The sequence below is a fragment of the Oenanthe melanoleuca genome, chromosome 3 (genome assembly GCF_029582105.1).
Source record: "Oenanthe melanoleuca isolate GR-GAL-2019-014 chromosome 3, OMel1.0, whole genome shotgun sequence".
Taxonomy (NCBI): domain Eukaryota; kingdom Metazoa; phylum Chordata; class Aves; order Passeriformes; family Muscicapidae; genus Oenanthe; species Oenanthe melanoleuca.
Genome location: NC_079336.1, coordinates 52,573,551 through 52,585,998, shown reverse-complemented (window position 1 = coordinate 52,585,998; position 12,448 = coordinate 52,573,551). Strand labels below are relative to the sequence as shown.

General features: G+C 42.9%; 1 protein-coding gene across 1 annotated transcript in view; it reads right to left on the bottom strand.

Annotated features, from left to right (window-relative positions):
• Positions 1 to 11,536, bottom strand: part of ENPP1 (ectonucleotide pyrophosphatase/phosphodiesterase 1) — a 51,476-nt gene extending 39,940 nt beyond the window's left edge. Inside the window, exon 1 of the mRNA XM_056487849.1 lies at positions 11,342 to 11,536. Within this exon, the coding sequence (XP_056343824.1) occupies positions 11,342 to 11,521 (180 nt within the window). The 5' untranslated portion in view covers positions 11,522 to 11,536. The remainder of the gene's footprint in view (positions 1 to 11,341) is intronic.
• Positions 11,537 to 12,448: the final 912 nt, after the last annotated feature.

The following is a 12,448-nucleotide window of genomic DNA, read 5'->3' as shown; positions in this document are numbered from 1 at the left end:
GAACTAGTTTACTTTGCTTCTTTCTATACTGCAGTATATCTCTACTGTCTAGAGAAATTGTGGATGCCCCATCCTTGGAAGTATTCGACCAAGCTGGACAGAGCTTTGAGCAACCTGGTGGAAGGTGTCCCTGTCCATGGCAGGAGGGTTAGAACTAAGTCATGTTTAAGGTCCTTTCCAACCCAAACCATTCTGTGATTCTGTAAGAAACCTTACCACAGCAAGTAGATTATTAATATTACCTGACCTGTTTTACATACAGGTAGGTCAGGTTGGGGATGCTGCAGCCTGCTTCATAAAGATTATTTATATATTTCTAAATCCATAGAAAGACAAGTAGCTGCATGCATTCTTGTTTACAAACAAGGACCTTGTTTAGCATCCTGCAGCAAGCACCAAATTCAAATCTCTAGCTACTACAATACTGCCAACATAACACCTGCTTTGAAGGTTTAATCTGCCTTCTTAAACAATAGGAAGAAATCTTACCTGTTCTCTCTCACCCATATTCTTCCACTCAATATACAAAGCAAGAATTGAGAAAAAGTTGCCATTAAGAAGGGATATGGGAATCCAACATTTAGTAGGAAGACAAGTAAAATTAAAGAACCTTGCCTTGCAATACACAAAAGCAGAAAATTAACTTTTTATGGTCTGTATCTTATGAGGCTGCTAGCACAAACTTTCAGATTCAGTTCTCATATAGCATCTGAGAAAAGGTTTTTAAAACAACACAGTAACAACTGTAGAGAAGAAAGTGCCCTTTTTTGGTTTAAAAATAATTTCTAGAAAGTTTGTTTTGGAATCACAAAAACATTGTCATCTAGGGATGAATCTCTACCCCATCACTGCTTCCTTTACGTGGGAGGAAGCAATAAAAGCTTTGCTTTGTAAACAATTATAATTGTTGGGAATAGGTGGTTGAAAGTCTGGAAAACTGCAATCCTGAAAACATTTCAAAAGCCTTTTATTTCAACAGCCTTTTATTTTGAACTGGGTAAATGGAAATATAATAGCATGGTTAGAGAAGAGAATTATTTCCCTCACTCATCTCTAGAACTGCAGCTGGAGAGAATTTCTCTGCTGTGATTTCGGGGAGCTGCTGGGAGGGCTGGAGTTGCAAGTGTGCAGGCTGCACACACCTGATCCCAAAGAGACTCCTCAGCTGTACAGATCTTACTGGCACACAAAGAAATCCCTCACTGGCCTTAGCTACTGACACCTCTCCTAGTGTATTTCAGTCCTCCTTCACACAGTTAATACTACTGTCCCTTTCTTTTCATTCTTCTCTAGCTCTGTCCAACCCTCCCTGCCTCTGTTCTGTATTTTCTTTGGCAAAGGATGCAGTGATACTTCTTTTAAGGAATTATCATTCTGAAATAGATTCATTTCCGTGTTGATCTTCCTCACTCTTTGTCTGACGTGCTCAGTTGCTTTCCATCTCCCTTCCTTCATCCCTGGTATTCCATGCCCAACAAAACTTGTCACTCCAAGGTTTAACACACATCCATTAGCAACTATGCAATTATCAAGCAAACCATGCAAAATAATGTTTTTCCATTCTAATCTCCATGATTGGTTCTCACAGTTATGTCCTATGTATCCGTGAAGGGAGGATGTCTAGACAGGGTCTGTAATGCCAGTATTAAGAAAACCCATGGAATTTTCCAAAACCACTGGGATCTGTGAAAGGCATGCTATGTTTTCACTGTTTTGTGCACCTAAAATAGATGATTTCTAAACCTTAACACTAAAATATCTTTGAGAAAGAATTTCACCTGCAAAATTCTAAAGAACACAATAATAAATAATGAATTTCAAACAAGAATAGTGTGACCTTTTGACTCTAAAAGGGCACTGTTAAAAATGCAGACAGCATACTGTATAAAGAAAAAAAAAAAACTACACTTATCTACACTTGCCAGGGGCAGTGGAACACTTACTCATGCTTGTAAAAATTATTTTTAAACCACCATAATCCCCTTGCCAACAGCTCAGTTTTATTCAAAAGCAGGGATTACTTAATAAATTTTAATAAACTGAAAGGATGTAGATACTTCACTCACACCAGCACAGCTACTTAAGTAACACTTTGGTAAATCACCTAAAAAAAAGTTAATCAGCACTGGATCAAGTGCACCACCTCCTTCTTGCACCACTCATCTCTTCTTTCCACATTTGTAAATATTTTTATGGTCTTCAAAGACTTGCTCCTGTTGATCTGCGTTCCACTTGTTGAGGCCAGCAGGAGGAGAGTCACTGAGGCTCTCAGGTCCTGGCTGCTCTAAAACATTGGAGGTGACTAAATAATTCTGAAGTCAGTCAGATGATGAAAATGCTGAAGATAACACCCAAAACTTTTCCAAAGCTATAAAGATTTACTATGAAAATGCATAGGCATTATTATTTTTCTTCTCAAAGAGGCACACAGAAGATCTACTCTCATTCTTTCTATTCAATATTCTTAAGACTGTTACTATGTACTATTGCAACCAAAGGTCATTCAAAGGACAAGAATGTTTTAAAGGTAGATTGAGCCACTCTAAGGGATTATGAAAGCCTTCACAGAGCTCACCAAAGAGTAATAACTTTTCACTCAGCAGAGAATTATCAGCAGAAGACATCATCATACTATAGCTCTCTAAATACCTTCCAAAACTATTCAAGCATCTGGTTTTTTAACAGATACTTGTATCTGTTAAAAATATCTTTAAAAAGATACCAAAAGACAGAAGAGTTAGCACCTGTCAGCTAGTCAGCTGGAATCTAAAATATTTCTCTTATTTGTTGCTCATCAAACTGTATAGGTACATACTCTCCTGGAAGTCATTAGCACTTGAGCTGTTATTATCAAAGCTTTATTCCAGCTGTTACTTTTTTCACTGCACTCAACATCATGGGAGAATTTAGAGAGAAATTAAAGTGCAACAATATGCTAGCCAAAAAAGAAGGGGAAATAAAACATCTAGTGCAATTCACAAAAAACAGACAGCAGCTAACTCTGCTATTTAATCAGCAAGTAGATTTTTGTAAAAACCTAAGGCAAACAGGACTGAAAATCATGTTATGAGAAAAAAAATGTAAACGTTGTACTTTCAAATACAGTTCTTTTCTTCAACACAGCAGACTAAGAGCACAGAACAAAGCCCACTGCACATCATCTCCTTTAGTGGCAACCACATGTGAATGCACGACTGCATAGAAAGGAAAGAAACTGTCAGCAATTATGCCAACTAAGAATTGTTTTCCAAACAAGTTGCATTTGACTCAGAAATAAAAGCAAAATTGAATCTGAAAATATGGTCTTGAGCCATCTTCATGCCCTTCCCATTCCAGAAGTCCCTTTTCAAGAACAAAGCCAGAGCTGCTCCACATTAGGTTACCATCATGAGAGTTGTGACAAGAGCAGGGTACAGAGGGGGTGGCTTCTACAGGGTGCTGATTATACCACCAAACAAACCAAGTAAACCTATATCCACATCCATTTTTCTTTGGCAGATACCATTATTACTGCCACCATGACAGCAATATTAACTTCCACAGGAAGACAAAATGACTTTAAAGAATAAGTAAAGAAATCCTGTTAAACACCAAGATTATAAGGAGTGTCAAAAAATAGCAGAACCATAAACAGTATGAGAAGAAGATAGGACAAACCAGGTTTCATAGAATCATTTAGGCTGGAAAAGACCTTTAAGATCAAGTCAATTTCAGTTATATAATAATTTCATTGTTCATTACAGGTCTTTACTAAGTACACTGATATTAATCACAGACCCATCTTCGGCCCTGAATCCTTTGGCCATTTTCCCAAAACAAAGACCAGGGCTGATAAAGGGGCCATTATTTATCTCAGCAACTTTTGAATATAACCCCTCAAAAAACAAAGGCAGACTATCAGATTTTGATACCTCACAACATGGAAACATATCTGAGCCAGAAGAAGGTTCACAAACTGGCCCATTTAGCAGAATTAAACAGTGACATGAAACATACATGGCCAGGTTGGATTATTGATTTTCTTGAAGTAGCTATAACAACACCACACTTTTTGTTATTCTAGGAACAAAAGCAACCAGTGTTTAACACAAACTTGTATCCACAGACTACCACATTAGAAAGCATTTATATAGGTTGATTTGCCTATATGCCATTACACAGCAGAACTGGGACAAGGCTATGCTCACTGAGCTTCTTCAGAAATGCAAATACTTCATTTTTTATTACTCATTTTCTCCTTAGCTAACTTATTGTGTCAAACAATTAAACATTATTTCATTTGTGAAAAGCCTTACTTATACTACTTCTCTTTGTCCTCCAGCACATCCCATTTACAATAAAATCCACTCCTGCCCTATAAAGACACTTACAGGAAACTTTTTATACAGGTGACTTGTGCAATGCCTGTGCAGAAAGGTACTTTTTGCTTTTCAGTGCACAAAGTGTTTTTTTGTAAAGAGGTCAGGAAAAAACAGAAAGCCTATCGACTTAAACTGTTAATGTGTTCTTTATTATTTTAGTATCAGAGAGCTTTGTAGAGCTATATGAAGGTGTTCAGAACAAAAGCACCCTCCCTCCTTCCAGTTCTCTGGTATTGGTTCACTATTGATAGCACTATTTGATAGATCTCTATCAGTCTTGAGGATAGCCCTTCAATAAAAAGCTAGAGAAAGCCTCAGAAGAGTCACTCTCCCCTTGTTTGAGCCAGCCTTGCCTCTGAGCCCTGTCTGGAATGTGGGACAGCCACACTGCAGTCGAGTCAATCTTGGCCATTTATCCTGTTGGCCCAAACTCACAGGCTTGCCTTACCTTACCTTGGACATCTCTTACCATTACATACTCACCTGGCAATTTAGACTATTGGCTGAACCTGGTGGGTGTCCCCAAACCCACTGTGCTCACCTTGCTCACATACAGTGAGAATGTCCCTTTCCAATGAGGGCCCTGCTCCTGTGTGCCTTGTTGCCACAACTGGATACAGTTTTACCTTCTCTTTCTGCACCACCTGCCTTCACCTGGTGCCTGACAGGTAGACAGAGATTTACTGCAAAATTAAAGAAATGTAGTGGAAACCCAAAGGCACAGACTGAGTTGGGACTCTGGCTGCTGGAGCAGTAAGTCTGAGCACACAGCACCAATCACACCCCATCCCCTCATTTTGCCTGGACAGATCAAAAGGCTGATCCAAGCACAGTGTAGCCTAATCTAGCAGCAGATATCCTACACTCCCATTCCTAGGCCAAAGTGGCTGCTTTCAGGCAGGCAAGCAGCCAGCAGCACTGACAGACGCAGCAGTGACACAGCTGGGTGTGCTTCAGCCTGCCCCAAGGTCTGCACTCCAGCTGGAGCCAGCAGCATCCATGCACTCTGCACTCCAAGGGGCGACTGAAACCTCCTGGATGGCTTAAATCCTCCAATTCAGCTACAGAGGAGAGGATCTGGTAGCCTAAATTCCAGACTCTTGTATTGATGCTAGAAGCCATATCTAAATTACCCAGCTGAAAGTGAGCTGAAGTTTGCTTAGCCAATTCACAATCACTCCTTTGACTGTTTATCTAAACTCAACCTACCTAGGCAATAAAATTTAAACTGAGTTCTGAGTACAGTTTTTAACTAAGATGGTCTCTACTCTCCCTTTGTGAAGATTTTTATAAAAGTGGAATCTGGGGAGCTGTTTTTTCTCTGTTATTGGTTTGGTTTTGCTGTTGTTCACTTGGTGCTAGGTTTTGTTTGTCTGTGTTCACTGTTGTTTAATTTGGGGTTTTTTTCTCTGTACTTAAAAATCCCCAACCAAATGGAAAGATTCATTTCCTGCAAGTGTTTCTTCGGACAATATTTTTTTCTTCATCTCAGCTTCTGCTTTTTAGGATAGGATAGGCCAACTAGCTCTATGTAGCTAGTTAAAGTGTAAATAAAGAAGTAAATAAAGTGTAAATAAAGCAAGAATACAAATCAACCTTGGAAACCATTCAGGGTTAAAATATCTAATTTTTTTTATTGTGTAAGAGCAAGATTATGACTTTTGTCTTTAATACCCAGCATGAAAATCCCCATCTGAAGGAAAATAAAGACATTATGGGTTTACATTTCCCTGTGTATAATGAGAATTATTTACAAAGTCTTCCCTAAAAGATGAGTAGACAGAAGAGAAACATTTAGCTATAATGATTTTTAAATTCTTCAAACCCCAAACTTTCTTTTGATGGCTTAAATTGGGTAACGATGCCTCTTTTTTGTATGTATGGTTACAATTTTATTCTAATTAATGCATTTAAGCAATATCGACAGCAAGCACAACAAGAAAAAATGTTTTGTCAAACACCATGTGTTTAGACTTAAAACCAAGTCACCATGGAAGCTGGAGAGCTGTAACATTGACAGAAGACAGCTGTAAATCATACTTGTTTCCCAACATTGGAAGCGATTTTCCTACAAATTATTAAGATATTGGAGATTGGCCAAGAGCTCTTTTAATATTTCTAAACTGAAAAAGTGCTTCAAAGTCTATTAAAAATATGGCAATCCTGTCACCATCATTCTTTACTTCATATTTCACCAAAGGATGTTTAATGCCAAAAGAAAATTAAGTCACCCAAGAGTCACGTTAATATTACTGTAAAGCAGTTGGTGTTTCTTGGATCTCAGAAGTCCCATCTAAACTCAGTCCAGCACTGTCACGAGAACAAGTAATGTCAGCAAGGATCATTTTTTTCTACTGAAAAATAAAGGAAATATTACAAGGCACATAAAGCAAAATAAAACAAAAAAAGGCTGAAATAGTTTGCTGAGAGCTAAAAAAAATGATTAAAGGCTGAACATGTTACCCAGGTTTGTCTGAGCACAAGGTCAGCAGGTATGGATTGTTTCCAAATGAAGTGGTAAAAACCTTTCAGGACTCATAGAATATCTTGACATTTAATAGATCTTTTTTCTATAGCAAGACTCTCTGCTGACTGCAACAATGGCAGATATGAACTGGCAACAGAAATTCTCCTTTGGGCAGAGACAGTCTCATTTATTTATTATAAATGGGGGTTTATGATTCATAAAAGCTTAACATAGCAACCAATGTATGACAACCCAGATTTATAGAATCATGGAGCAGATGCTCCTGAAAACTATGCTAAAGGCACATAGAAAATAAGAAGGTAATAGGTGGTGTGGCTTCACTAAGGGCCAATTGTGTCTGACAAATTTGGTGGCCTTCTAAAATGGGATTACAGTGGTGGTAGTAGAGGGAATAGAAACTGAAATAATCTATCTGGACTTGTGCAAAGCATTTGGCATGTTCTGCATGACATCCTGTCACACTGGAGAAACATGGATTTGACAGAGGGACCACTCAGTGGATATGGAATTGGCTGGATTGTCACACTCATGAACTCACACTCAGGAGTTCAAGGTCCCAGTGGAGACCAGTGAGGAGTGACCCCCTCAGGGTCAGTGTAGGGACCAGCCCTGTTGGACATTTTGTCAGTGACACAGGCTGCAGGATCAAGGCACCCCCAGCAAGTTTGCCACTGACACCAAACTGTGTGGTGCAGCCAACAGGCTGGAGGGCAGGGATGCCATCCAGAGGGGCCAGGGCAAGCCTGGGAGGTGGCACTGTGCAAAGGTCAAGGGTGTGGGCCTGCATGACAATCCCAGTACCAGCACTGGCAGGACAGAGAATGGTTTGAGAGCAGCCCTGAGCAGGAAGACTTGGGGCTGTTAGTGGAGGAGAAGCTCAATGTGACCCAGCATCCCCAGCTGGCCTGCAGATGACACAAAGTTGAGCAGTGAGTTAACAGAAGAATGGGATGCCATCCAGAGGGACCTGGACAAGCTGGAGAACCTCATGAAGTTCAACAAGTGCAAGGTGCCACACCTGGGTAAGGTGCTGGTAGATGAAAATCTGGGCACAGGCTGTCAATGTGCCAACTGCATCCTGGGCTGTGTTAAAAGCAGCATGGCCAGCAGGTCAAGGGAGGGGATTCTGCCCCTATAATGTGCCTTGTGAGATCCCAGCTAGAGAGCATCCAGCTCTGCTGCCCTCAGCATAAGAGGATTCTTAAGGCTTCTTGAAGCAGGTCCAGAGGAGGGCCACAAAGATAAGCAGAGAGGTAGAGCATCTTCAGTGAAGATAGGTGAAGAGAGCTGGGGCTGTTTAACCTGAAGAAGAGAAAGCCCTGAGCAGATCTTACAGCATCTTCCAGTTCCTGAAGGGACCAATGAAGAAGCTGGAGAGAGACTTATTACAGAGCCTCTAGTGATAGGACAAGGGGAAAAATCTTTAAACTGATAAATTATATGTTTATATTAGATATTAAGAAGAAATTACTTATTGTAAGAGTGGCAAGACACTTGAAAAGATTGTCCAGAGAATCTGTGGATACCCCATCCCTACAAGTGTCCCAAGCCACATTAGATGGGCTTTGGGCAACCTGGTCTAGTGAAGGTGTCCCTAAGGATCTCTTCAGACCAAATTCATTCTATGATATAATAAGGCTAGAAGAGGCCTGAAGAGGTTTTCAGTTCAAACTCTTGCCCAAAGTTGGCAGTTGGTTACTTTTTGGGATGTGGCTTTAAAAAGGCTGGACAGCCTTAATTAAAAAAAAAAATACAAAATACAAAAATATTAAGTGTATTTCACAGCATTTTTTAAAAATTTTAGTGTTTATTATCTTTATGCACTCGGAAATGCTTTAGTTACTCTTTAGATGAGACTAACACACTTTCAATGTCTCGGCCTGGAACATACCTGGAATATTTTGGTAATTTTTTTTCTACTTGGGTATTCTCAAGCTGCAAAAACTCCTTAAGAACTTTTCTAACAAAACTGTTAGTTTAAATGAGTTTTCCAGTTTCAACAAGAAGTCTGAAGTTGTTGAAAAAGAAACATTCTCCTACATTATTACTTTTATTTCTCTCAATGTTAGACTGGCATGGAAAAATTTATTTTAATGGAATGAATGAATCAGACCAAAATGCAATGCCTGAGTTCCTGGCAAGTGGGGATAGAAAAATCTCAAACATAAGCAAAGGTTATGCTGCTCTTGGGCAGCAGCAAGCTGCTCACTCACACAACAGCTTGGAGAGACTACAGACAGAGTTCACTGGGCTTCAAGGGACAGAAGTCTGGGCTGAGAAAACCGGCAAGACAGTAAATTAAAAGGTGTGCTTTAGTTGCTTAGGGAAGCACTAGGGGTTAATAAATACCTGTGGGCCTGTCCCACCATTTGCAGAATCCTCCCTGTGCAGCAGCAACAGCTGCTCTGTAATAGGGTAAGATTGACTCATGGATAAAAGCTGGGAACGTTGAGGTTGTGTTCATAAACTGCACAAACATCTGCAGGTGGCAGGCACATGTGAAGGAAGAGGAGAATGCAGTCCAGTCTGAGCTTTCCAGAAAAGTAAGAGGAGTGATTCAAATATTCCCTAATCAGCAGAAATGCATTCATGAGTTTTTAGAAAATTTCAACATAAGCTCACTTGCAAGCAGTTGTTTGTGGGTGTTTTTATCTACATAAATAAAGGAAGCAATAGCATATACAGCTAGGATAAATACAGGCAAATGAGATTTACCTACATTTGGACACTTCAATAGTTTAACATAAAACTACAAACACCAAGCAGATAAGTCTACTCACTTCTTTATTGCATTTGGATATCATCAATGTTTTATAAATACATTGGCTTCTGAGAAAGAACAAACTTGCATTTCCAACTCCAGCTTGCCACTTTCTAACATGTTTAGGCTAATTACATCCCTGTTTCACTCAATCCAGCATCACCTGCAGTATTTAGAAAGTTTTCCAAGTTCTCACTGAATGTCCTACATTATCTCAATGTTTGCAATCATTCAAAAAATAGTGCATGGCCAGAAATATTTAGAATTTCCAAATTATTTCTGTGCAGATGATATATTTCACTCTGACACTTTAATCAGCACAGGAGGAAACTTTTGACTGTTCTCAAAGAGTGGCATTTGGAAAATAAGGACTTAATTCAGAAGAATAAGTAACTGCAAACACTAACTTATGCTCAACTCTGGTATCTAAGTGGCTGTATACCTCTATTAATTTTGTTGTTTGAGCCTAAAACGCTCAAGGCAACAACATCAGGTTTTGAATAGGATATGACTATTTCCCACTACTAGTATCTAATTTCTAAGCCTGAAAAGAGCTGAGCTGCTTCCATCATCCAGCTGCAGTGGCTTTTATGACACAAACTGAAACCTTCCAGAAGACAACGAAGTAATGAAACAAGTTACTGACTGCAACCTTTATTTAAGGGGACATATCAGAAAAGTTGCCAAAAAAGCTTCTGCATGGAAGCTACCATAGACCTTTGCATGAATTTTCATATTTTTCTTGTAACATTCTGTAAACTTAGAAACATAATTTACTACTGCTATGTCAGAAAGTATGACCAACCTGTAGTCACAATGATATGGGTGCAGGATTCATTTGAAATGGTAACCAGATTACAAAGATATCAGTAAATTTAGGTAGGCACCTTGACAATTGTGCTTCAATGTATTGAAAGAGCACTACTTATGTGTACATACGTAGTGAAGTCTGCAGTTCCACTAACGCTTCCTTCCAAGAACACCACCATTTCTTCACCTTGATAATGATTTTAGCCTCATAATGATTACTCCAGGCAGTATGGAAGGTCTTATTTTCACATCTCGATGGGGAGGATAATTACAATACAGCAGTGTGGCTAAAACTGGAAAGTGACCTACCTGCTAACAATGGCTTTGGCTGCTGGGGCTTCTGAACAAGGGCCAAAAGTGCCTCCCAGCAGTACTTGGAGACAAACTTTCAACCCACGATAGCTCAAATTCAGAGAAAGGCAAGTTTTTACACTTCCTCTGAGCTTTCGGCTCTTGAACTCTTTTTATCTTTTCTAGCCATGTTTTCCTGTTTTAACCTGGTTTTGTCTTCCCTGGCGTCCCCTCTACAGCAAACAATTAAAACCGCATGATGGAAGACGAGACAACCGTTGACACCACAAACATTTTTTTGAAAGATTCAACGCTGAGGACGGTAAAAAGAGTAAAACAAATCAAGAATTGCGAATCGCTCTCTGAGGCAGGTCGCTGTCTATACTCAAGTGCCGCTCCTGCCCGAGGCTCACTCCCGAGGCGGAGCGGTCCCGTAGCACTGCTGCCCCGGGCATCCCGAGCAGCCCGTGCTGCCGAAGGGAATCGCCCTCTCGCAACACTGCCGAGAGGTTTCTACGGTGCCGCCACGGGCTCGTCTCCATCTCCCGAAGCCCGGAGACGGGCGAGCACCTGCGCTGCCGCGGCGAGGCGACACCGCGCTCCGCCCGCCCCGCGCCGCCCGGCCCTTACCAGCGAGAGCACTTTGTAGGTGTTGGGATCCTTGCCCTTGCCGCCCGGAGGCTTCTCCGGCTCCTCGGCCAGCTCCATGGCCGGCAGCATGGGCACAGCCGCCGCCTGCAGCCCGCCATCCGCCGCCCCGGCCCGGTGCTCCTCGCGTCCCTTCCCCGCCTGCTGCCCGTTCCCCTGCATGGTCCGGGCTCTGCCCGCCGCCCGCCGGACACGGCTATTAATAGCCCGGCGGAGCCGCCCCGCCCCGCCCGCAGCGCGGACACCGGGCCCGCTCCCCCCGGCAGGGCGCGGAGGAGGGAGCGGGATGTTCCCGTCCTTCCCTTCCCTTCCCTTCCCTGCCCGCTCTCCCGGCCAGCCCTCCTGCCCCCGCTTTCCGAGCGCTCCCTGCAGGTGAGGGCGGCCGCCCCTCCCTGCGGGCAGGGCAGGCGGTGCGGGGCCGGAGGGCACCGCGCTGCTCCGAAATAGCGTCCGGGGGAGGGAGCCGGGCTGTGTTTACGAGGGAGCCGGAGAAAGTTTCCGCTGCCCGGTGCCCGGCGGAGGCTGCGGCGCTTTCCCGAGCCGCCCGGCGGCGGTGGCACAGGTGTGCGCGGGGGCGGGGGTCCCGGTCCCGCTCCCGGTCCCCATCCCATTGCCGGTGCTGCCAGAGGCACGCAGCCAGCCCCCGGTGCGTTTGCACCCAGAGCGCTGCCGGCTGCTGGTCTCCTCCGCAGGTGCTTCCCTCCATCCCTGCCTGCAGCTCCTCGCCCCTTCCCGAGGAGATGTTCCCTGCCACCCATGAGTGCCTGCGGGATGCCCACGGAAAGCCCGCACACCGCAGGCGGCTTCATCGCCCACCCAGGGGTCTGTGCCACTCCTTTGGGGTGATTTGATCTGTTCAGCAGGGAGAAGAGGGGACCGAGGGGAGACCTCATCCCAGTTCGCAGCTTCCCCATGAGGGGAAGAGGAGAGGCAGGCACTGATCTCGTGTCTGTGGTGACCGGCGACAGGACTCGAGGAAATGGCCTGAAGTTGTGTCAGAGGAGGTTTATTTTGAGTATCAGGAAAAGATTGTTCGCCCAGAGGGTGTTTGGGCACTGGTTTGGATTCCCCAGGGAACCTTGGTGACAG